This window comes from Tamandua tetradactyla, chromosome 11 (genome assembly GCF_023851605.1).
Source record: "Tamandua tetradactyla isolate mTamTet1 chromosome 11, mTamTet1.pri, whole genome shotgun sequence".
Taxonomy (NCBI): domain Eukaryota; kingdom Metazoa; phylum Chordata; class Mammalia; order Pilosa; family Myrmecophagidae; genus Tamandua; species Tamandua tetradactyla.
Window position 1 is genome coordinate 60,821,556 of NC_135337.1, and position 26,167 is coordinate 60,847,722.

At 40.1% G+C, this 26,167-nt stretch overlaps 1 protein-coding gene across 6 annotated transcripts in view; it reads right to left on the reverse strand.

The window, feature by feature from the left end:
- AK4 (adenylate kinase 4) overlaps nt 1-26,167 on the reverse strand; it is a 76,476-nt gene that overhangs the window by 35,343 nt on the left and 14,966 nt on the right. For 4 of the 6 annotated variants that reach the window (XM_077120704.1, XM_077120700.1, XM_077120705.1 and 1 more), the window contains exon 2: nt 4,624-4,743. In XM_077120704.1, the coding sequence (XP_076976819.1) occupies nt 4,624-4,732 (109 nt within the window). In that variant the 5' untranslated portion in view covers nt 4,733-4,743. The other 2 variants (XM_077120706.1, XM_077120702.1) reach the window with 2 other exon arrangements.

Consider the following 26,167-nt stretch of genomic DNA (forward strand, 5'->3'; position numbering starts at 1 on the left):
TTATAGCTATGTGGCTATAAAAACAACTTTTAAAATCAGGCTAACCCAAAAAATAGTTTCCAATCTCTTATGAAAGCCAAAAAAAACAGTAAGAAGGCACCTTGATCAAATGGTACTTGCAAAGCATTCACATACTTGCAAACAAAAAGGCAATGCGTCCATAAAGAAACATTCCTATAAAGGTTGCTACCCAAATTCTGTCTTCAAAACAGAATCTTGGATGCAGAAAAAACACACTCATTGTCTTTCACAAACAGACATATTTACACTGTTGTGGGGCATGGATGGGATCTCCAAGAAGGTGGCACTAACACTATTCTAAACACACATCCAATCTTTGTGCTGTTGTTTTCACCAAGAATGCCGTTCCTTACTGTAAAAATCATTCCTCCTGCCTCCTAGAACACAGGTGACACTTTACCTGTAGCACAGTAGACTGAATATATGTCATCTGTCCTTCTGTATCGGGAGCTTAATCTATTTTTCAGCAAGGACACAGCTAACCAAATCCCAGAGCCCTCGCTCACTCTATCTGCCATTCCTTGGCTTGTATCCACTCTACAAGCTGCTACCCGCCATTTGCAAGAAGCTCTCCACAGCCACATGAACCAAAATGTTGAGTCATCTGTCATCCAGAATTCCTTTCTCCACCTTTCCATGGTCAGTCACCTTTAGCACACTCAAAAAGCACATCCTCTATAAAGCACATGCCCTTAACATAGGGAGTTCACAGCTGAACACAGGAACTAGGCATTCCTTGTACTCCCCACTCTGCCAGATGGATTTATTCCAGAGCCTTTAAGAAAAATCGCAACTGAAAAAGTGACCAGATGGGTTTTCAAGGAGAAAGATACAAACTGAATTAGTTAGGAGCCTGATGTACTTTACTAAAAACAGACCTCTGATGCAAAAGAACTTCAGCTATTCACCCCGGGAGGAAAAGTTATGGCAAAAGCAAACATTGAAAAAGTACACACGGCATTACATAACTGAAACTGACTTTTCAGCTTTGCATGGCTAAATATTTTTAAAACTATTTTTAAACTTAATACTTCATTTAGTCACAAAAAATTCAGGACCTGCACACCAGCCACAATAAAAGATACAGGGCTTACTATGTAACAAATAGCCTTCTAAGCACTTTACATACATACTGATTCATGTCATCTTTGCAACCCCTTTTCTCATCCTGTTTTAACCCATGAGGGTTCAAAGGCAGAGAGGTGGGACTTCCCTGAAGTCAAAGCTGGTAAGTGGCACAGTAAGAATGAAAAACAAGCTGTCTGGCTCCAGGGTCCATGCTCTCAGTTATTACATCAACTGCTTTTCTAAAGGAATTTAACATAGAGAGGATCCTTTTTTTTTTTTTTTTTTTTTGGCAGATTTCAAGTTTACTAAAACTACAAAAATTCATTTTACAAAATAAAAAGTCTTAAAGAATTTAAGCAAGAGAAATCACAACTAGGAGGGAGCAGAGCCAAAGTTTGTCAGTAACAGAAAACATACACACACACAAAAAACTGCTTGGGGATAAATTTCACAAGAAATTAACATGCCTGAAGAAGGTGGGAGGGTGGTGATAGCTAAAGAACTCACAGAACCCTGAACATATTATAAGAAAATCCCAGGGCTGCATACCTGACCATTAAAACTCTGACCATTTCTTCCTCCTCAGTCCATTTTCTCATGAAGAATGCCTCTTTAATTCCACTGCTGCTGCTTAAATTCAAGTCTTCAAGGTCTCTTGGCTCAATTTTTCTAACCACTCTTATTTGGCTTTATTTAAACACACCCCCTCCCTTTCCCATCCCAGCACCTAATCTAGCCTCTGCTGCTATGGACGAGCTGTTTTCGAGACAAGTCTAATCGTATCATGCCTCCAACTTCATAACCATGTCCAGTTCATCATTTTAGTCCAGAATCAAAGGCCATCCATGCCGGCACGCACGCTGCCTTTCTCTGCATGTAGGCTTAGGAACGTACTAGGCAGTCACTCCTCTTACCCTGTTCATACTGTTTCTGCCAAATATATGAATATACCCACCTTCCTATCCCCATTCATCTAACTGGGGAATGTCTAACTATTCATCTTTTCTTTTTTTCCCCATAATGTCATTCCAACCTCTCTTCCCACCAACGGAAGATTATTTTCTACCCTGTGTCCTCAGGTACCATATTTACACAGTTCTATGATGGAGTCATTAACTTTTTTTGCACTTCTTTACACAGGTGACTCTGGGACACAGGCCGCCAAAAGGACAGGGTCTTACCATTTCGTCAACAGCACCTAACAGTTTTTGATGCATAGTCAGAGCTTTAATCATTATTGCCTCATGACTTGGTACATGCTTTCAGTATAGCTTTTATTTTAACAAATGTTTTCAACTCAGTCTGTTGGGTCCTTCCAGCCCCATGGGGGCATTGCTCCAAATATTTTAATGGAAGGCACTAGAAAGAATGATTTACCATAAAATGAACTTTTCAGATCACCTGTAAGGTGAGGAACATATGTTGAAAAGTATTTCACGAAGTAATGCTCCACAGAACAAATCCTGGAGGTTTTCTGTTGGGGTGGGGAGTGGGGCACGGGATTCTATAGTCAAATAAATTCAGGAAATGCCTCATGCTTTCCTCCTTCTGGGGAGAGTTAAATTCAATTATCATATTAAAGGTTCTGAGAGGTTCTGAAGTAAAGGAAATTGTTTAACTTAGGCACTTACTAACCTTGAGCAGTAACCAAACCCTACTTTTGCTCAATTTTCTCATTGATTACATGGGGTTTACAAAAATACCTACTTTAAATGGTCATTGTAGGGACTGAACAAGATAATAAATATCAAGTGTCACAACAATGCTTGACCGACAGTAAGTACTCAATAAATGCTATATTGTTAACACTTATCCTGACATTTTCTAAATGTGTTTGGCCGCAAAATCTTTTTTCTTATCTACCAATTATAAACTTTCCACACTACACAATTTGAAAAACACTGATGTCGAATTATTTTAATTCACTACCATATTATTTATTTTGGAGATTTATGGCTCCAGAATTTAAGAGAACTAGAGGAATCTGACAGTTTAAATACAGGACAATTCCTCTGGCTTCTGACTTGCAGATTTCAAGGTTTCAATGAAGTTTCAACCTTACTGAGGTTTCAGTTTCACAAAACCAATATAGGAGTGAGTACATAAAATGAGCTAGAGAAAAACTGTTCTGCAATGGGAAGAAACTTGTTATAGATAAATTTGTTATAAACTTCACTATCTGCATTCTGTATTCATATAAATCAGTATGTTCATCAAGTTTCTATTTTCACTGCACCAAGGAAGCGTACCATTTAAAAATAAGGCAAATAATACATGTAGTCGTCCATCTTCTCTTTTAATAAATCAAATGATTTCTAGTGAACAAACTTAAAGCAGAGGTACCTTAACATAGCAGCTTCACAGAGTCCAAAATTGCACAATATTTTCTATGTGAGCATCTATATTCATTTCTCTGAGTAACATATAATGGTGTCATCAATGGGGTCCATCACTAATAAATATAGGAACCATAACTGAATTTTTAAATCAGGTCCATACATTGTTTAAATACATATTAAAAAACAAACAATACAAAAGGGCATATTCAGTGAAAGATAAGTGTCTCTCCAATCTTAATACTCACCCAGAGCCAACCAGTGCTATGAGGTTTTTTTTTTTTTTTTGCATGGGCAGGCACCGGAACTCGAACCAAAGCAAGAACTCTGCCACTGAGCCACCATGGCCCACCTGCTATGAGTTTTTTTAATATCCTTCCAAGATAGCAAATGCATGTATAAATGCATACAGTAATACTGTATCTCTTCTTTTTATATAAATTATAGTAAATTATATACACTATACTGCAAATAACTTCTTTTGCTTGGCAGTTTATTCTGAAAGTCTGTATCAACACAGAGTGATCCCTTACTCTCTCAAGAATGCATGTCCTTAGATTAATGAATGTTCAAAATTTAAACAATCCCTATGATGCATACTTAGGTAGTTTCCAGTTTCTTGCTATTTACAAGTAATGCAGAAATAAATATCCTTGAAGACACATCTTTAGGTAGAAACCCAATACGGAATTGCTGAATCAAAAAGTACAGATCTTGCTACACGCTCCCCAAAGGCTGCCCATTTTAAATTCTCAACAACACTTATTTCCTACACCTTCAAAAAAAAGATTTTCAGGTTTTTATCTTTATTTACCTGACAGGTAAAAAAATGGTACCTAGTAGTTTTAATTTATGTGGTCTATTGTGAATGAAAGGACTTCGTTGGATTTAAGAAGTGTTACACTATGATGACTCGGTTATGGAAACAAAAGGAACCATAGGAACCTGTACAATAATGGAATTCAGTGAAGATTTGTATCAGTTCAACGGCTTTGGTAATGGTCATTTGGAGAAAGAGAAATTAAAAGGCTGCTCCACCATGTTTTCTATCATGCTGCTAAATTGGAACATGGCTAAACATATCCCTGAAAGTTTAAGAAAAAATGCATTTCTAATCAGTGAGAAACTAAAGGAGCATACAATGGAGGCCATAACCCACAATTCACAGAAATCCAGCTGACCCACAATTTCAACTCACCGTCTAGTAGCCAGTGTTGGCCGCGTCTGTTCTCCAGCTCTGACATCATTAGGCGTGTAATCACATGATCTGGAACTAAAAGACCTTTCTCTATGTACTGTTTTGCCATATCACCAACTTCTATGAAAAAGACAGGAAAAAGAAACACTCAAAAAAACATCAAACAAAAATAAGCTTATAAATTACAAACTCTTTTCTGACAGGTTTGCCTTCATGCCCACTTCTCCCTATTGGTATACGGAAAAAGTTATAGATTAATATTTTTAGAGTATTTTTTAAACTATTGGCTTCAGTAATAGTGACAATTTTATTGCTCAACCCATTTTTCTCCCAAATAATTTTAAAAAGCAGCTCCAAAATCTAAAATTAAAAAATAAAGAGAAGACATAAGTTAGGCAAAAAAGACAATAAGAACAGAAAACAAAGTAGAATCAAGCCACAAACTTAGTACTAAGCCTTTCAACACTGTGCAGTAACAAGGGAATGTAATCAATACAGGATTCATGGTGACCAGAAGACTAAAGGAAGCTGAGAAGTACAAATATTCCTTAGAGAAACCAAAGGAAAAACGTCCCACTGGTCCTCAGAAAAAACACTGATAATACAACTGACAACAAATTTATTTCTTTTCATAGGCCTCAATAGGAACAGATGGCACTTTGTTGGCACAACTGTTAAAAGCTACTCAACATTCTTAGTGGAATTCTAGTTCATAAAAGGATGGGAATTAAAAACACTTTAAGATAAAATAATACTTCTATCTTAGTTTAAAACAATAATTTCTGACATGTAGAATTGTGAGTTTGGTTCAACAGAACAAATTATCAGCTTAAATCTGCCCATTTCTAGGAACCAAGGGTTTTTTGTTTTGTTGTTTTGTTTTTAAGATGAATTACTCTGCTCCAGAAAAGGAAAATCAACTGTTAAGAACACCACATTCTCTCCAGGCCAAGCAAGTCCTCACAACAATATAAAGGAAGGTACCGATCAAGATGGTGTAATGAGAGGCTTCAGGGCTCTGTCCCTCAATGGAAGCTTTGAATAACGCAAGAACTAGCAGAAACAGTGTTCTCAAAGTTGAAAAAAAAAAAAAAAACAGTTAAAAGATTATAATAACAGGGTGAGTGCTGACTCAAAACCATGGCTACACAGAAGCAGCAGGAACTGGAGTACCCTCAACTGACCCCTTCCCTACCCCAGCTCACCACCCAGCCAGGCACCGCTCCCAACAGGGAGCCCAGAGGAAGGAGGCTAATCCTCATGCAATACTGACAGCATGTATGTCTGGCCCAACCTGTCCGGTGGTGGCCTGAGGGACATGCCATCCCAGCACTAGCCCTGGGTGTACAAGGCAGCGCACAGAGCTCTCTTACAGAACACTGTGGGAAGGCAGGCATGCTGCATGCAGTGGGGCAAGGGACTGCTAGCGACAGGACACAAAGTGTAGTGCCCACACTGTGAGGACGCGCTCTCCAAGGTAAGAGGTTTGGGCCACTCCTAGGTCCCCAAGCCCAGGCCCCAGGTAAGATATGCACAGAAAGGATCAGGGAGGGGGATTTACCCATGCGTTACCCTAACTAGAGGGTTTTATTTCTTCAGGCGGCTCCCTGAAGGGATTCAACAGCAGACTGGAATTAGCAGAAGAAAGAATCAGAGAACCTGAATATAAGACAATTGAAATCACTCAGTCTGAGGAACAGAAAGAAGATGAAGAGCCTGAGAGAGCTGTGGGATACCATCAAATGTAGCAGTATAGACATTGTGAGTCCTAGAAGAAGAGAGAAAGGGGCAGAGAGAATATTCAAAGAAATAATGGCTGAAAACTTCCCAAATTTAACAAAATACATGAATATATACATCCAAGATGCTCAACTAACTCAAAACAGGGTAAACCAAAATAGACCCAATCCGTGGTGTATTATACTCAAACTGGTCGGATGACAAAGATACAGAGAATTCTGAGGCCACAAGAGAGAAGCAATGTGTATACTAGGGAGGCTCAATAAAGTTAAGTGCCAATTTCTTATGGGAAACCCTGGAGGCAAGAAGGTAGCAGGCAACATATTCAAAATGCTGAAGCCAAAAAACTGCTAACTTATAACTATCTTGCAAAATTGTCTCACAAAAATGAGGAAGAGATTAAGACATTCCCAAATAAACAAAAACTGAGAAAGTTCGTCACCACAGACTGGCCTAAAAGAGATGTTAAAAGAGAGTCCTGCAGTGACTGAAGCCAGATGAAGAAATAAAGCTGTCTCTAGTGACAGTAACGACACTGGGAAATATAAACGCCAGTACAATTATATTTTTGATTTGTAACTTGACTTTTTACTTTCCTAGGGATCAAAAAGATAAATGTGTAAAATGTAAAGAGAATTTGTGGTTCTGGACTTGTAATATATAAATGTAATTTACGACAAGAACTACATAAAACTGCGGGGATGGAGAGGTATAGGAACATAGTTTGTATACTATTAAATCTAAATTGATATCAAAGCAAACAAGATTGTTATAGAACTAGTGTGCTGAATTTAATCCCCATTACTAAAGAAAATGTTAAGGAATATGCAAGCTTATAGAGAGAGAAATTAGAGTACAGGTTGTCAGGAATGGGGGACAAAGGGAATGGGGAGTTAAGGTCTAATGGTCAGGGCTTCTTTGTGAGGAAGTCAGAAAGTTTGAGTAATGGAAGATGAGGAGGAGGGTAATGCAGTATTGTAAACGTGACTGACCCCATGCAACGGTGTGCTTGGGGGTTGTTGAGATGAGAAAGTTTGTTATACCTTCCTACATTTAAAAAAAAAATAAGAAAGCAAAAAACAACTAAAGAGACAATGACAATAAATGCAACACCTGATTCTGGGTGGGATTTAGCCAGGGAGAAGAAAAGGCTCAAAAGGACAATATTGGGGCATATGAAAAAATTCGAATATATATTGTGCATGCGCTCCTTTTTACCTCCGCTGCTGCCCAGTTCCCGGATACAGCCACTGCTGAGTGCCCAATCTGCCAGCAGCAGAGACCCACACTCAGCCCCCGATATGGCACCATTCCCCGAGGTGACCAGCCAGCTACATGGTGGCAGGTTGATTACATTGGACCACTCCCTTCATGGAAGGGGCAGCGATTTGTTCTAACTGGAATAGACACATACTCTGGATATGGGTTTGCTTTCCCTGCACGCAATGCTTCTGCCAAAACTACTATCCGTGGGCTTACAGAATGCCTTATCCATCGTCATGGTATTCCACATAGCATTGCTTCGGATCAAGGAACACACTTCACAGCAAATGAAGTGCGGGAATGGGCACATGCTCATGGAATTCTCTGGTCTTACCATGTTCCCCATCATCCAGAAGCAGCTGGATTGATAGAACGGTGGAATGGCCTTTTGGAAATTCAATTACGGTGCCAACGAGGTGGCAAAAACTTGAAAGACTGGGGTAATGTTCTCCAGGAAGCTGTGTATGCTCTGAATCAGCGTCCGCTGTATGGTGCTGTTTCTCCCATAGCCGGGATCCATGGGTCCAGGAACCAAGGGGTGGAAATGGGTGTGGTGCCACTCACTATTACTCCTAGTGATCCACTAGGAAAATTTTTGCTTCCTGTCCCTGCTACCCTGAGTTCTGCTGGTCTACAGGTTTTAGTTCCAAAACGGGGTGTGCTTTCTCCAGGAGAAACAACAGTGATACCACTGAACTGGAAGTTAAGATTGCCACCTGGCCACTTTGGGCTACTTATGCCTCTGGATCAACACACCAAGAAGGGGATTACATTATTGTCTGGGGTAACTGACCCTGACTATCAGAAGGAAGTAGGACTGCAACTACATAATGGAGGTAAAGAAGAGTTTTCTTGGAATATAGGAGATCCCCTGGGGTGTCTATTAGTACTACCATGCCCTGCGATTAAAATCAATGGAAAACTGCAACAACACAATCCAGGCAGGACCACTAATGGCTCTGAGACTTCAGGAATGAAGGTTTGGGTCACCCCACCAGGCAAAGAACCACGGCCAGCTGAAGTGCTTGCTGAGGGGAAAGGGAACATGGAATGGGTAGTGGAAGAAGGTAGTGATAAATATGAACTTCGACCACGTGATCAGTTACAGAAACGAGGACTGTAATGCTGTTTCGTTCGTGTTACACTATTTAAGTTGTAAGATATCAAGTTTAAGAATGAATGTTGCCCAAGGATTTGCACCCTATTCTGGAGAGATTTAATGTGTTTCCAGCTATATGCAGGACAGTTGAGTATTGTCAGGTAAAAGAAAAAATATGTGCTTATTTGTTTTCATTTGGAAATTAAGTATGGTCTAATTAAGTATTAACGTGATATATATATATATATATATATATATAGGTGCCAAGTTGACAAGGGGTGGACTGTCATGGTTAGGGACAGGTGTCAACTTGGCCAAGTAGTGGTACCTGTTCATCTGATTGGGCAAGCGCTGGCCTGTCTGTTGCAATGAGGACATTTCATAGGATTAGGTCATGATCACGTCAGCTACATCCACAGCTGATTCCATTTGTAATCAGCCAAAGGGAAGTGTCTTCTGCAATTAGTGATGCTAAATGCAATCATGGGAAGCCTTTTAAGGAGGACTCAGAGGAGACAGATTTCATTCCTGCTTTGGCTGGTGAGCCTCTCCTGTGGAGTTCATCCAGGCCATCCATCGGAGTCATCGGCTTTGCAGCCTGCCCTGTGGATTTTGGACTCTGCGTTCCTACGGTCACGTGAGGCACTTTCATAAATTTTATATTTGCAAGTGTTCCCTGTTGATTCTGTTTCTCTAGAGAACCCTAACTAATACACATTGTAAGGTTTATATCAATGGTACATTTCTTGAATTGATAAGTGCACTTAAGGTGGTTGCATAAGTGAATATACTTGTTCTTAGGAAATGTATGTGATAGGAGTAAGTGTTAAAGGAACATGATACATACAACTTATACACAAGTGTTCAGAAAATGGATTGACAAATAGATAAAACATATAGACAGACAGACGTCAGACAGATAGATAGGGATGTAAGGAGGAAAGAAAAGAAAGGGCAAATTTGGCAAAATGTTAAAATTAGTGGATCTGGATATCTGAGGAGTAGGGGTATGTTGAAGTTTCTCTATGGGTTTGTGCTATTTTTGTAACTGTCCTAAGTTTAAATAATTGATAGTGCCTACCATACTGCATATATAATGGGTAGTTCTTCACATTTCCTTTGAAATCAGAGAAACCCTAAAAATAGTATTTCTTTATCTAATATGAAAGAAATAAAGCATAATAAAACCTCCCATGAGGCAGCACCCTTCATAAATAATGCACATGAATGGGTTTCTTTCACTATGTGACATTGTGCACCTGAGCAATGACGCTTTTCCAACCAGTGATTTCAGGACAACTTTAAACCACCAGATTAATCCACAAACCATATCACAGCAGAAAGTGGACTGGAAATCATTTCCAAGAATCAAATCCTTCTAGACTTCTGCCTGCAATCAACCAGATCAATTCCCTAAGTTACCAACAATATAAAGGACCAAAGTTAGAAGGAAACAGCCTATAAAATAAATATGGATAGAAACACCCCAAGTTATATGTGAATGATTTAAAGGGCTATTTTCTGATATTCTCTGTCTGAAAATCACTGTCAAAAAATATACTTGGAGCAACTGCCAGGGGTAGTAATATCCTACCCTGCAATGGTCAGGCAAGACCTAGAGCTAACCACCAAAGTTTTAGGAAGATACAAACAACAAATATACATCATCAGAGGTGAGAGATGGGGATGTGAATTGATTCCAAGATCCCAGGAGGTAACAGTGAAAAAATAGGATGCCCTGTTTGGAAAAGAGAAGATCTAGTGAAACATATGACAGCAATTTACTCATAACTTGAAGCTAGACATACAGAAAAGACAATATCCCATTCTACCTCGAGGGCTTAGAAATTAGGACTAGTTGTGGGAAATAAAAAGAGGTGAGAAAAGTTGCTAAGGAAATGTTGGGACTAGAGAACAAAGCCTACCTGAGAAGGGATGTTGCAGATAAATGAAAACTGGATTGGGGGTATCTATGGCATTAGACTACAACTGGATTCAGTAGCTTTACAGAGAACGGTATTTAAATACTAATTTTTCAAAAATTGTTGAATGAATGAACACCCTGAAGATGACAGAAATTTTTTTACCCTGGCCCCCCAAATCGATCTTCTAGTAAATTTATTAAAGAACCATTATCCCAAGCTCAAAAATATCCCTGCCTTGCCAGCTATCAACTTTTGCAAAGAAGATAGAGACAAGCAAAGTGTGACAAATACTAGTTGAGGAGGGACTCTCTCAAGAGGCAGATGAAGCCGCCCTGCCCACAGCAGTGTGAAGTTTGGACGGGGGCAGAGGAGACAGGAACGGAAGCCAAGGAAGCTACGACCGACCGTAATCCGAGCTCAAGATGACGGCCTGGGATAAAGCAAAAGCAGTGGAGGAAAGTCTTCAGGTGACCCTGGAGAGAGCACCTTGAATTAACCCACACAGACTGAATAACTCCGCATTTCAATGAACTGCGGAAGAGTTCTAGAACTTTCTTATGCAAATTGACTAAGTCAGAGAAAAGAGCTAAGCTCAACATACTTTTGCTATTTTTGGCAGCCCTGGCTCCTCTCTGGAGCAGGAAAAGCAACACATCCACTGACCTGATATAAAACCAAACCTCTCTGGCATCTCTCAATCTCCACTAAGAAAACCCAGAGAGATCAACTGCAGGAACAAAATGAACTTAATAATGTATCTGCATCAGAACAAACGCCTCAATACAACAGCAAACCGGAAAAAAGACCTGAAAATAGGACCTTCACCTGTTCTTGTCAGTTTGCGTGACAGAGAAAGCAGTCTCATTAAATTCTAATGCTAGCACAGAATAAAATACACACCTGCTTCAATTTTTCAAGTAGTATTCCAAAGAAAGGCGATGGACACACACACTGTCTTACAATAGCTTTGCATCCTTAATGTACACAAGCACACACAAAGGTAATCATAAGGTACCAGGGAGGTTTATAAAATAAATTTAATAAATTTAAGGTGCCTAAAATGGGCCAGCAGCTTTGCACTCTTTAATCTGTACAATCAAAAAAATAAATCCATCATATGTTTATGATTTTAAGTATGATTTTAATTTATGAGATTAAGTAGAACGCCAATGATTAAGGCCACATAAGGAAAACACTGTTGGAAAAGGAAAATAAGCATCAAATTACAAAATTATATATGTTACAAAATTATGTGTGTATATACAGATAAATGGTATCGTCCTTCATAATAATCACATTAAAAAGAAATCCAGATTTCACAAATTTTATATAAAACATTTTGTGGCAATGCATCTTAACAACCTGTTCCATTCAATCAGTATTAAATATAAATTCAAATAGATAATATGATCTTGATAACCTTAGAACATATTCAACTTGAATTTCTAACTAGATCTGATACATATAAATTTTCAGGATTTAAGCCTGCCATTAAGTTTTGCATTTAAGATAATACTGAATTTTAGACATTTAAGATAAAACAGAATATAAGACTATCTGTTAAGTTAGTCATCTCTCCCAAAACTTGTGCTTCCAGGATATGGATAAAAGATTTGTATTGATCTCAATTCTTTCACATTAATGTTGCCTATGTTCACATTACCTGAAATAGATCACTGTATTTAGGCCAGTAAATACACCAAAATATTGCCAACTGCTTAAAACAGAGGCTATTAGACTCACACTGTGAATTATCTTAAGACTGGTTCTAAAGCCACCCCAAATACTCAGTACAGGCAGTTTAAACATTGCAGAAACTGAATGGCTTCCAAATAGAAATCAATTCATAAAGATAAAATATGAAAGATTACTTTACTGTCAAGAAATAGAAAGAAAAAAGTATACTGTTTACCGAGGGGGAACTAGAGAATTTGGGTTACGGTTTGGATTTGTGGATTAAGTATTTCTCTGGATCCACTAAATACGCATTCAGCTGATTATTTACTGAGCACCTACTATATGCCAGTTCCTGTGCCAAGTATGAGTAAACTTGGTGATCTGATATAAGGCCTTTCCTAAAGCTTAGAACCCGAACACTTAAATTTGGTGTCAACCACTAAAAGCTTTTCAATTATCGAAATTTTACATAATTTTACTCTCTGCCAGACAGAAAAATTAAACAGTCAGTTGTTACCACAATTAAGTTACACAGGTGCTTACACTGCCAATAAAATTCTTTGAAAGAGGAATAGATCACTGGCCATTTAGTAAATGAAACCATTTGGTCAAACACTGAATCTTCCAGCTAATTCACCTTTAGCCACTGAAGAGTTGTCCCTGAAAATGCTAGTTCAGAATTACAGAAAGCCAGACAGACTCCCTCAGTCTCCTGACACTGCAGACAAGCAGATTCGTTTTGCCAAAGGTGAAGACTAAGACTTCAGCATAATCACTTTCAGCCAGGTGAAGTTTGAAGGGATCAAACCTCAACTACTACTATCAATACTTTAAGCAAAAGCAAGTGCGGTATTTTTATCTTCTTTAAACATCTGCTTTACCTTTCCCTTTATTTATAGATTTTTTCAATAACTAGCCCAGGGAGTGCCAGCATATGAAAAACAGTAACAGGTGAGTTTTGTGACATCGCTGAGGTATACTAGGGGTCTCCAATCAGCTGTGGCCCTGAGTACCCCAGAAAAGAGCCCCCATTTCACCCCTAGATCACTGCCTCAATCCTAAAGTCACTCCAATTACTTAGAACCAGGTGAAAATTCTCTCCCCTGGGACGCACTATTCATATCCAACCAAACTATTCTGTAGATCTAGTACGTGCCAGGCACCATGCAGGCAATCCAGATTCAAACAGAGGCAGGCTTTGCAGTTATTGTGAGTCTGGTTCCAGACCACTGCAGTAAAACAAATATTATAATAAAGGGGGTAACACGCATTTTTTGGCTTTCCAGCGCTTATACAAGTTGTGTTTACATATACTCTACTCTTACTAAGTGTGCAATCACGTCTTAAATAACAATACGCATACTTCAGATGTGATGAAGGGGCCCAAGGTGAGCACATGCTGCTGAAAGAAATTGTGCATATAGATTTGCTCGATGCAGGGTTGCCACAGACCTTCCATTTGAAAAAAAACACAGTGAAGCACAATCAAGCAAAGTGCCATAAAATGAGGTAGGCCTGAATAAGACTACCTTCAAGAAATTCACTAATGAGGAGAGGAATTGAACAGGCCCACATACAAACAATTATAAAACAGAATAATAAATGCTGTAAGACAGGAGTGAACAAAATGCTGGAGGAGAACAGTGAAGGGAAGATGGATGGATGGCTCGATGGATGGTTAGAGTGGGAGGAAATGTGGCTAAAAAGGTGATTACGGCCATTTCATAAGAAGCTACAAAAAAGATTTTAAGAATTGGGGAACTGAATTATTACATTTGGTTAGAAATAACTGAAGGGAGTATGGACAAGCAGGAGAGAGACTGTGTGGTAGTTAGATTCGGTTGTCAACTTGACCAGGTGAAAGTACCTAGTTCTGTTGCTGTGGACATGAGGGTACCTGAACCTCATCTGTTGCTCATTACATCTGCAGTCGGCTAGGAGGTGTGCCTGCTGCAATGAATGATGTTTGATTTAATTTGCTGGTGCTTAAATGAGAAAGTGCAACAAAGCACAGCCCAAGCAGTTCAGCATACCTCATCTCAGCACAAGCAGCTCAGCCCAGGCCTTTGGAGACGCAGAAAGAAATCACCCCAGGGAAAGCTGCTGGAACCCAGAGGCCTGGAGTGAAGGCAGCAGAGATGACCCTGCGCTTTCCCACGTAAGAACCTCAGTTGAAAATTAGCTGCCTTTCCTCTGAAGAACTAACGAAATAAATCCCCTTTTATTAAAAGCCAATCCATCTCTGGTGTATTGCATTCTGGTAGCTAGCAAACTAGAACATACTGTAAATGTAAAATAATTTATGTAAAAACAATGTGGATATGGGGAGTGAAAAGTCAAGGATGAACTCAAAGTTTCTCACCTGTGCAATGATGATCATAAATGCCATTCACAGCACTGAATCCATGACACCACTGAAGCAAGTAAGCTGAGACAGCTATTAGCTAGTCCAAAATATAGTTGAGAGCTAAGGAGCAAAGATAAAGCTAGAGACATAGAAGATACAGGAGTTCCTTGTGAAGCCATGAAAGCACATGGCCTTAATCAGTCAGAGGACATTGAGAAGATGTAACCCTTCAGGGAAATGCCAACATATATGGGGAGAGAAGCCCACAGAAGAAAAAAATTGAGGTCATCCCCTAAAATGATACAAGAGGACATAACCAAAATAGTTGCCTCATATGTAGGTCAAATTAATACAACTATGGATAACTTTGATTTAGTATCCTGTGCAAATTCTAACAAATACAGATGCAATGCACATGAGCAACCCATGATGCATGTGGAGAGAGGAGGTGGATGGGCTTCACGAAAGAGGCCTCTACATTTAACCTTAAGTTAAACCTCGGAAAATAAGTAGAGGGTTCATAACTGGGCTACTTAAATTCCAAATGTCACTTTACCTCTGGTATAAACCTCAAATCATTTTTTTTCTTTAAGGCTGGGCTGCAAAAGGTAGTGTCTAACATTCAGTAGCATCCTCGAACACTATTCTGCCCCCACATCCCACCTCATGCAATTCTTTCCCATCCTTCAGCCCAAGCCATCTAACCTCCCTGTCTGACCATGTGGCATGTGTATTTAAAAGGCTTCCATGGTTTTCCACTGCCCATTCAGTGGATACTAAGTGCCTCGGAGATGTGGCCTCTTTCTACCTCAGTAGCCGCATAGCTTTTCTTTCTTCATCCATCTACCCACCACATCCCCTTGCTCTTCTCTATAGTCCCTGGCTTTCTTTCCTCCTCAACTTCCCTAGATTACATTAAGTCCCTGTATAACCTCCCATAGCATCCTATTATCCCATGTCATTCATCCCATTTGTGTTTTTATTTTTCATGTCCATTTCCCCCACCATACAATAGAGGGTTCTATTGTCTTGTATGCCACCGTCTCTCATGCACGTGAATATTATCCGATACATGGTCGATATTCCATATGAGCTTGATGACTGACCAGTCCTTCCAACTCCATTTATTTCTTGGAGGACCAGGGCCAACTGCATCTTTTTTTAACAGGGGTAGCTATTCAAGACAGAACAGCCAGATCTATTTACAAATACTTCAAGTACTGTTCTGTATTCTAGATTAAGAATTAACTTGGAATAGACCTTCTCCCCTTTCCCAGATAGGGCTTTAAATTCAGTTCAGTTGCAAAGAGATACCCAAAACAACTACATGGAAACTGTCGTAAGAACTGAAGTTCATTTACTCTACTATTACACTTCAGTCATTTGCTCAAAATATTTACTCCTTCAGGCTATGGCAGAATTATTTAATTAATTAAACTGTTAATTTAATTAATTAACACTTAATAAGGTGGCCTATTTCAAACAAGGTTAAGTCATAAGAATGGTCTTATATTTTTCCTGGGCACAACCAGAAATAAAAATAATAAAGTCCTAGTTTTATTTTTGTTCTTTCTGTCTAGAAAGTCTGCCCATTTATATAAAAATCTAAAACAGACAAAATTACACAGTATACTACTGAGGGACACAAATATATGTGGCAAAAGCTTATGGTAAAACAAGAGAAAAATCACAAGATACAGAATAGCGGTTAAGCTGGGGGGAGTGTTAGTGTGGGGAAAATGTACTTGGAGACTTCAAGGACACTAGTTATATTCTATTTCTCAGGCAGGGTGAGAGACACACAATTATAATCCTTTAAAATACATGCACATACACATTATATTTCCTTTCCCCTGACCTAAGAAGACATGGAAGCTCCTTAAGAAGGCATTCAACATCTCTCTTCTCTGGTTCTAAAACTACTTCTCAAACCTTACTTCCCACCACAGTCCCTTTGTTGCCCAAACGTTGACCCCTTCTCTGTGCCCAGGCACAGAGTCAAGTGAGGCTATGGTCTCTTCCTTCAAGGTACCTACAGACTCATGGAGGAAAAACAGCAGGAGAGAGACAGTGCTATGATGGAGATGTGCTCAGTTAGGACAACAGTAGTGGACAACTCAATCTGACCTCACATTCAAGGAAAGCTTCCCTGCCTGGAGCCAAGTTTCGGAAGGGCTCGCAAAAGTTGGCTGGAAAAACCACCCTCCGAGTACTATGTGTACCTGCGACCTCACAGCCACACATTTTCCCACATCTCCTACACTGATTCTGAATCTTCTGCCTCCCTTTCCCCACTTAGCAAAACCACATTTACTCTCCAAGACCCAGACTGAAAGCCACATCTAAGAAGCTTTCCCTGATCGTTTCTTCTTTTACCTTCAGAGTAACTCCCACTTCTTTATTCCACCGATCAACATGATCGATGGATCAACATGAGCCAATCTATTTGAGAAGAACTCCCATATCTTTAAACTCTCCAGCCTCCCATCCTGAGTGTCCTACAGATTATCAGATGAAATTTCTTCTCTCTACACCCCTCCGCTATATATTATATCTATTGTTTTGCTCAGCAGTCCTGATAGGGTCTGACTTTTAGGCAACTAAGACTTAGAAAACCCTTTTCGATCACACAATAATAATTGCGTTCAGCAAAATTTTCTTTAAATGCCATCTTACAGTCTAATTCTTTGGCAAGCCTTGAATAACTGAATAAAATAGCTTATTGAGTTAAGCAAAACATTGTTACACAATTAGTCTATGTAAATGGGCATTTAGTATATTGTGTCAATGGTTCTCATACCTATTGCTTCGGTATATACCAGTTGGTACAGAAAAAGCATAACCACAGGGTGTAGTTGAATCCCAAGCCTGAACCTCTTAACAAAAAAGAATTTTTTTCTACAAGTGGATGCTTGCCACGCCTGAAGCTATCTGACATTCTTAAATACCCATAAAATGTGTATGAGTCAATTCTTAAAACTTTGAGATTAAGACTCCAAAGTACTATCGAATGAAGAACCAGAAAATTCAGCAATAAGGAAACAACTTATTTTCAAACTAACATGTAGGTACCTAGCAATCACCCCAAGTGAGAATTTATGCTAGGTCTCGCCCCCCAAAACCAGCTGCCTCTCTTTGAGCTGTCTCTTCTTTTAGGTGCTTCTGTGACTCAGATAAGCCTCACCCCAAAGGTCTTCTGATACGGCATAAGCCAGTTGTGAGCTATTTCTAAAGAATGTAACAAAAATAGCTTTATACCTTATTTAATATAAAGTAACACAAAACTTTAAAGAAAGAATCTAACCTAAATTCACTCTTCGCTTCTTTGGACATCCTCAGATAAAGATCCCAGGGGGATAAAGTCACTGGCCAATGCCTCTCTGGAGAGGACAACGGCCTTAGGACATGCCTACCCTCAAAACCTTCCCTTGACCATTTCGTCTTAGGCTACAATATTTAGCTCATGACTGGGAAAACCATCATTGGTGTTTAACCAATAACGCTATTTGAATCTGGGTAATCAATTATGCCCTAGGTCAAAAGAAAATCTTTTAACCTAGATTTGAACCCAAATTTACGTCAAGTACAAATGTACATCTGCAGGAGTTTGGAGCTGTTATGTACCTCAGAAAAGGCCAGGTACTTTTACTCTTTCTTGTGCATGCAGACTTGTCTTGAGTGGGAGAGAGGGAGAGAGAGAGGGAGGGAGAGTGGAGGATAGAGAGATGCTCTGGGAGAACCAAGCAAGGATCCACAGCTGCTGAGAGAGGAAGCCACTGAAACCAGGAGCTGAAAGCAATGAATCCCAGGAGAGAAGGACCAGCAGACACCGGCCACGTGCCTTCCCATGTGACAGAGGAGGTCCAGATGCCACCAGCCCTTCTTCAGAGAAGGTGACATCCTGCTGATGCCTTGATCTGGACATTGTCATAGCCTTAGAACTGTAAATTTGCAAACGAATAAAACCCTATTGTGAAACCCAACCCATTTCTGGTATATTGCATTCCAGCAGCTGTAGCAAACCAAAACAACATCTCTATCACTAATGGTGGCTTGAAAATTTTTAAAAATCTTAATATAATTTATTTCTTGATATCAGCATTTTCTTAAGAAAGAAAAATTCTTTGACAAACATTGGACTGACTTCAAAATGAGGAAAGAAGTGAGCATGACAGCGAATTACTACCAGGCTGGCTGGGAATTGGTAGTCTTGGGTCTTAGTTCTACGTCCCACTCACTGCTCCCAGAACTCTCAACACATCCCTGTACTTTGCTTCTCGTGGCCTCAAGTTTCCTCCACTGTTATTTCAGTGTGGAATTTTAATTCCTTGTGCCTGATTTTGTGGCCTTGTGTGTAGAGGACTGGCCTCTAGCAGGCATCAAACCACACCAGCTTCCTTTCGGTCCAAGCTCCACCTCTGAGGCGAGGAGAGGAGCTTTAGACACTAAGGAGAGTTTCGCTGCTTTCATGGGAAGGTAAGGCACTGATCACTGTACCCCATGGGACGTGAAGAGGGGGGTCAGGCCTGAGTCATCTGTTATTGTTCTTTCTCTCATACCTTGAAAGTGGAGACCTGCTGGGACTGAGGCCAATGCTTTGCTGGGCCTCTTTACTCTTTTCCCTCTGGCCAGACTGGATATTTACATTCACTTAGTCAAATTCTGTTCCCTGTCCAGAAATGTGTTGGCTGTGGGTGTGTTTCTGTAATAGCCAAGAGAAAAACATGCATGAACAACTGCCATGACTTTTAGGAAGCAGCGGGTAGCATTACTGAGAAAAGAAGGTGACTGAATATCTAAGCACGAAGGACGTCCAGCAGATTTTTCATCCCCAAGTTTTCTCATCCTACCAGCAGATCAATTATTTGACCCTTCATATTGATTCAAAGAATAAAATAGTGTAGTAACCTCCTTTTAAGACTTGAACGTGTAAGAAAAAGATACTAGAGTTTTGTAAGCCAAATTTTTTGGATGTCCTATGTCAGGAGTATTTTCCAGGCCCAGAATAGAACACATGCATTTGTAAACATACAATGAACATCTGGCATAGTACCACAGGCTGCCTTATACGAGCAGCAGAGGAGAAAAAGCCGACTGGAATGTAGGTAAGAGAAGCAGGGCAAGGGAACCAACAGGAAAATGGTAAGTAATTTGAAGCCCTGCCAAAATCACAGATAAGCCTGAGACCCAGGGTGTTTAAGCATCGTCTCAAACCCACATTCTGCAAGTCTGCGGCAGGGCACACCGTGCCAAAGCACGTTGGCCCTGCGGAGTGAGGCTCAACTGCAGAACTCACGGGCTCTCAGATTTTTCTCACTGTGCAAACTCAACACAGCAGCCTCCCTTGTAATCTGATCACAACCCAATTCCCAGCCCCATTCAGAGGACAGAGAAGAATTTCTGTTTTAAAGCAACATAAAAAAAATTCCTTCCCGTTGCAGAGAGGCCAGGCTGCGGGTCTGGCTGTGCCGCGCACCTCCTCAAGCTGCCTCACTGCGCAGAATCCTGGCTGCAGACCAGCATGAAAGAAGTTGCTATTTTCTTCCAGTGCCATCTGCTCACACAGGACAGACTGCTAATGCTGCCCTTTTCCTTTCCTCACCGCACGTGTGTGGGGGGTTGGGGGGTGGGGGTGTGTGTGTGGGAGTGTGTGGTGTAACCTTCTGGCAAAACTCCGGTAGAGAAATGGAGCAAGACACCAAAAACGTGCCCTGATCATCAGCACACAAAAGCCAGCAGACAGCTCTGGGAACAGAGGAGGAACGAGGGAAAGAGCCGACACCGATCCTCTCCTGACAGGGCCTTCTGGACTCCAGCGGCACTCAAGTCGACAGGCACTGTCCTTTAAACCCAGCCAAAACAAGAACACAATGATAATAAACCGACCAGATAAGAAGTGCTGGACCAGTGGTTGTTAAAAGGCTGACAAGACCACACTATTCTGTTATTGTGAAACTGAAGAGTGTTTTGTACGCAAGAAGGTAAAATATTGTAAATTTTTGTGTGTGTTAGTTTTATGTATTTGTATGTATATACTTAACTGAACGTTTAATTTTATTCTTACTGTGGATCACAGTAAAAAGAAGGATTAAGAAATCGGGTCAAGCCTAAGCCCTTACAGTCACATTCTCTCATTTAATTCTCTGGAGAACTCTATAATGTAGTGCCATTATTATGGGCATTTTGTAATTGAAGAAACTGAGATACAAAGTAGTAGAGTAAGGCCCTGCTGGCTTCCCAGGTAATCTGATCCCAGCATCTGGGCTCCTAGCACAGGTCCTAGAGCACCTCCCAGTCACTACCTCCCCAGCCTTTCCACACTTCCTCAAGCAATTAGCCTCTTCCTCTCTCCAACTCCCACACTAATTCTTTGCTCAAACATGTGCAGGCTCATTCCTCTTTCTGGACTGAGAACACCTCAAGGGTGGGACTTATTCAGCCTAGTGACTTAAAGCCTCACGGAGTAAAGGATTCAATCAATAGTTTTTTTTTACATGGGCAGGCACCGGGAAACGAACCCGGGTTCTCGGGCATGGCAGGCAAGCATTCTTACCTGCTGAGCCACCGTGGCCCCAAGAGTTTTTAATTGAATATAAATATATAACAAAGAAGAGATAAAAAAGGAAGAAAGAAGTAAAAACAATGTAGCAAAACAAAACGGAAAACCCTGCCGCTTGAGGGTGTGTCCCAGGCAATGGGAAACTAAATCTCTAAAACGTTCCTCTCGTTCATATAAGGACTTGAGGGAAATGAAATCTAAAAATTTGATCAGGTTAAAAGAAAAAATAGTAAAGTTTCAAAGCTTCTGCCTATGCCTTGTTTGGGGTCCTTTGTTCAGGAAAAGCAACTTAGTAATAAGTTTGGCGATCAGCAAAGACAGGGCCAGGGTTTACTCTGGGGGTTAAAGAGGTAAACTGGTCTGGATAAGAAAGTAACTGGAATTGGAGGGCTGAAAGCTGGGAGACAGAAAAAAAAGCAAAGTCCCCAAAAGGAGAAAGAGCAAAAAAGGCAGCAAGTAAAACCCTAAGCGGGGGGAAGGCAGGTAGGGGGGCTACAGGGATGGCAGGGAATAGCCAATAGGTTTCAGGACAGAGGTGTGTGATGTGCAATCACAAGGTATTCTTGTGCTGGGCTCTAACCACCAAATCTTCAATACAGGTTTGCCACTGCCACCTTATGTATGCAGACCCCTGGGAAAAGGAAAGAATGAGGGTCCTGTTCTGCGTGGGTGAAGCCATACAGAAAAGGAATAGCCCTTAGAAGAAAAGGGTGGAAAAGCATTCGTGAAAATTTTCAGAGAAATATGAAATCTAAGGAAGAGGTGACTTGGGAAGTGCCCAGTCCTGTAAGTAGAGACCTGGAGTGCTGCATTTCCCACCTAGTACTGGCGAGTCTTCCCACTGCAATGGACAAGCTGGAGGTCACTGGCATTATGGTTACGTAAGAAAGACAGAAGTGATAAGGACCAGCCAAGTGCCCGAGACCGTCACCCAGTGTCACCATCCACCCTGCCATGAGAACATGTCTGTCCCCTTATGGTACAGTCACTCCCATGCCACACAACGTAATGACTCAACAGCAACGATGGGGAACTGTGGTTCCCAAATCTCTTTAAAACTCAATCCACGCTGGCCCAGAAGCAGAAGTAATGATGGGAAAAAGAAAGCACTGAATGTCACCTTGCAACTATGGAAGTCTTACTTCGCTAACTAATCCACCGATCCAGCTGTCAATTACCCAAAAGGAAACATTCAACTCTGCCCATTAAACTAAGGGCTGCTTTCTGGGTAGGACCCTGTTCCCACAGCAGCCTTCATCCTGATGGTAGTGACAAAACGTCTGAGGGTGCTTCCCTCATAAACCAAACTGCCTGCGTGTACTGATCCCTCAGTTTCAAACTGTGAGCCTATTCTGTACTCAATTCTAAAACTTCTTCTTGTCCATATTGCTATTCCAAATAGCATACACATGAAATTGAAAGTTCCATTAAACAATACTAATTTTAGAATCACTTTTAAGTACTTACACTCTCTCCACCTGTCCAAGGAAAGCAGGGAAACAAAGCAGTTGCCACAGCTGCTCTCTAAAAATTGATACAAGAAGGTGACACACATTCTCTTGTAACAAGAATTTCTCCTCCCTTTTTTAAATTCTAAGCCAGGAGACACTTGGAGTCTCTAAAAATGATCAAACTAAAGATGTGCAGCAAAGTCACCTCAACCGTGACAACGGAGCAATGCCTAGCAGCAGCAGCCAGCAAAATCAAGTTATGTTTTAAACTCACTCCACTTCTCAAGCACATAATTAGATTTCATTTGTTTGAACTCCTCAGGTAAATTTAAACCTAATCAAATCACATAACTGCCATAGTGGTTATTGAACAGTGTATTCAGCTTTACACATTTTAAGGCAACTATTTCTACTACTTTGTGCAGAAATCAACATTGGATAAATCTCCAACAAAAGAAAGGCAAATTGTTTTACCTATAGTATAGACAGATGAGTAAAAAATACGGATAAGAAATAAAACAAATAATAGGGGGAACAAAGGTTAAAATAAATAGAGTGTACGGGTGGTTCAGTGACAGAATGCTTACCTCTCAAGTGGGAGACCCAGGTTTGATTCTCAGACCATGTACTCCCCCAAAAGTAAATAAATGAATAAGTACTACATAAGAATAGACGGAAATACCAGTGGTCAATGAAAGGGAGTGGTAAGGGGTATGGCATGTATGAATTTTTTTCTTTTTTCTTTTTTTTGCTGGAGAGATGCAAATGTTCAAAAAATGATCATGGTAATGAATACACAACTATGTGATGATATTGTGAGCCTCCGATTATAACCATGTTAATGTTTGTATGTCAAGAATGTTTGTATGTCTGTTCACTGTTTATAATAAAAATATTAAAGAAAAAAAGAAAGGCAAAACCAAAAAGACAATAGGATAACATCCTTAAAGGCTGCCTTGCCTGAAACCCTTAACAGAGGGCTTAAAAAGTCGATTTTTTATTTTTATTTTTTTTGCCTCACTGGCCACCATGAAACAGATTTCCAAGACCTGATGATAGTCAGGTCATATGACTAAAGACAAGTAGGAGCAGAACCATAATTTTACTCAAGGAGGCCCACTTCCCACCCCACAGGAAGTCTGGCTCTCAGAACACCTCATGCTGCCTCGCCGTCATTCCGGCTCCAGCTCAGCCTCCATCTGGGGTTGTCTTTCACAGTCCCAGCTATCAAGAAGTAATGTTCCCATCTGCTGGGCTTGGCTAGTCTCCTCTAGATGACACAGGCTAAGTGCCCACATTTTTATTTTCTGGGGTTTGAGCCCCAGCAATCTTTGAAACATATTCAAAACACCTTCAATAGAAGACAAGGAAGAACTATTCTACTAATACCCTATAACTGATCTTGGATATAAGATGTGGATTGGCACCGAGTCAACCTTAGTTGGAAATATCTATCCTGAAAAAAAAATCCTTCTATCAAGGCTCTTAAAATTAAAAGCCTTTGCCTACAAAACCAAGACCATAGCTATCAACTACAAACAACAACACTAGCTGGCTGGGTAGGGACAAGGGTGAGGCAAGGGAGGCACTTACCTTGGGTGAAAAATGTAAAGGGGTGTCAAAAAATCCAATAATCAGATAAATATGTAATGCAATATTTTCAAATCTCATAATGTACCATGAAAAAAATGTTAAATAAAAAGATCTAACCCTGCATGTGTATGATCCATTCTCACTCACCTAACCCAAAGGTCCTTTCAGAGCTAGACTCAATATTTAAAATTCTGGTTTTCGGTTCACTTAATTACATTAAAATATTATTTACTTTAATAACTGAGGGTACTGGGGAGGCATCCCCTCATATTTTTTGCCCAAAGAGGATACCTTACCTAAGCTTAGCCCTGCCAACACATATTAACTTGCTTAATACTCATAAGGAAACCCTATGAAGTAGCTTTACAATTACTCTCATTTAAAAATGAATAAATGCAAAAAATGTTGGCTACTTTGCCCAAAGTCATAGGGTCAGGGCAGCCAAGGCAGATTCCAAGCCAAGCTATCTGGTTCCAGAGCTGAGGCTCTTAAAGACAACCATACTGCTTCCTTGAGCTTTGCAGCACTATGATATTTAGTATAAATCAATATAGTCTTGGATTTAAAAAAAAAAACTATCAAAAAAAACTACAATCAAAGATAATTTGGAAAAAAAAGATAAATTGGGCAAAATTAGCCATGCGTTGTTTGTCACTGATTTATGTCCCACACAATTTATGTTCTTATGCGTTAAATGCTCCAGGCACTTTTCTAATGTGCCCTGCCATCAACTCTATATAGCTATTCTAATCCTCAGAGTGAGCCAAGAGGGAGGATCTCTGGCCTCTGACTCAAAGGACAGGATATACAGATTTGAGTTGTCTTAGTGGCCTGTGCCTGCACTTAGGTACTGAGATAACCCTGGTGTAACCCCCTCCAAGCGCTACAGGCTTTAAGAAGGGACTTGAGCTGCAGTGTGATATATACTTCAGGAAGACTAAATACAAATGATTATCTATACAAACTTCAGAATCACTCCCAAAATAATGGTCATTTAGAAAGAGAGTAGAATATGTAGTAAGCTCACTCTTGCCATACTTAGCCAGATTTTGTACGCAAACGTCTGTTTTATTTGAAAACATACCTACACTGGATTGAACATCAACACAGCCATGCCCAAGAAACCCATAGTCCTGTCTCAGCAGGCAGGGGTCCACTGTTGAGACAGATTATTATGCTTCACAGTGAGGGGGAAAAAAGGGAAAGAACAGAAAAAGAAACGGACTCAGAAACCAGGCTGGAAAAGAATGTAGAAACTGTATCAGGAGAGAGTGGATGAAGGAACTAGGACTATTTTTCTCCGGAAAAAGAGACAATTTAATTGAGGGAAGTGGTGCTTGGCAAATATTTTCAATTATCTGAAGAGCTAGTGGACTTAATTTATGTGACACCAAAAGGCTGAAGCTGCACAAATGGATGACAGTTTACAGACTACTATTTCAAGGAGTTTGCTTTAATCTCAGTATAAGGGAAAAGGCATCCAGCAATGAATGAGTATGCCTCCAGGGGAGGCAAGTTGGCTTTCAGCTGATATAGAAAGAATCCAGCTCTGAATGGCTACTTCCATAGAATGTCTTCTAAAATCCTCTTCAATTCTTAGACATTAAGAAATGAGAAAAATAATTAAAGAAATAACACATTCATTTTTATGCATAGCATTTAGTCTCTAAGAATCCTGACAAACTAAACAAAACTTTGAGCTCAGTGGAAAAGGAGGTTTGCATTTTTATCTCGCGCCAAGATGAATTCTTGATTTTTTAAAATGAAACCTCAGAAATTATGGAAGTTAAAAATCAATCTTCTTTTTGGAAAAACTAAATTATGCCCTGAGACAGGATTGAGAGTTACTATTTAAGAAAACAGATGCTTATAGAGTCAATCAATACTTTA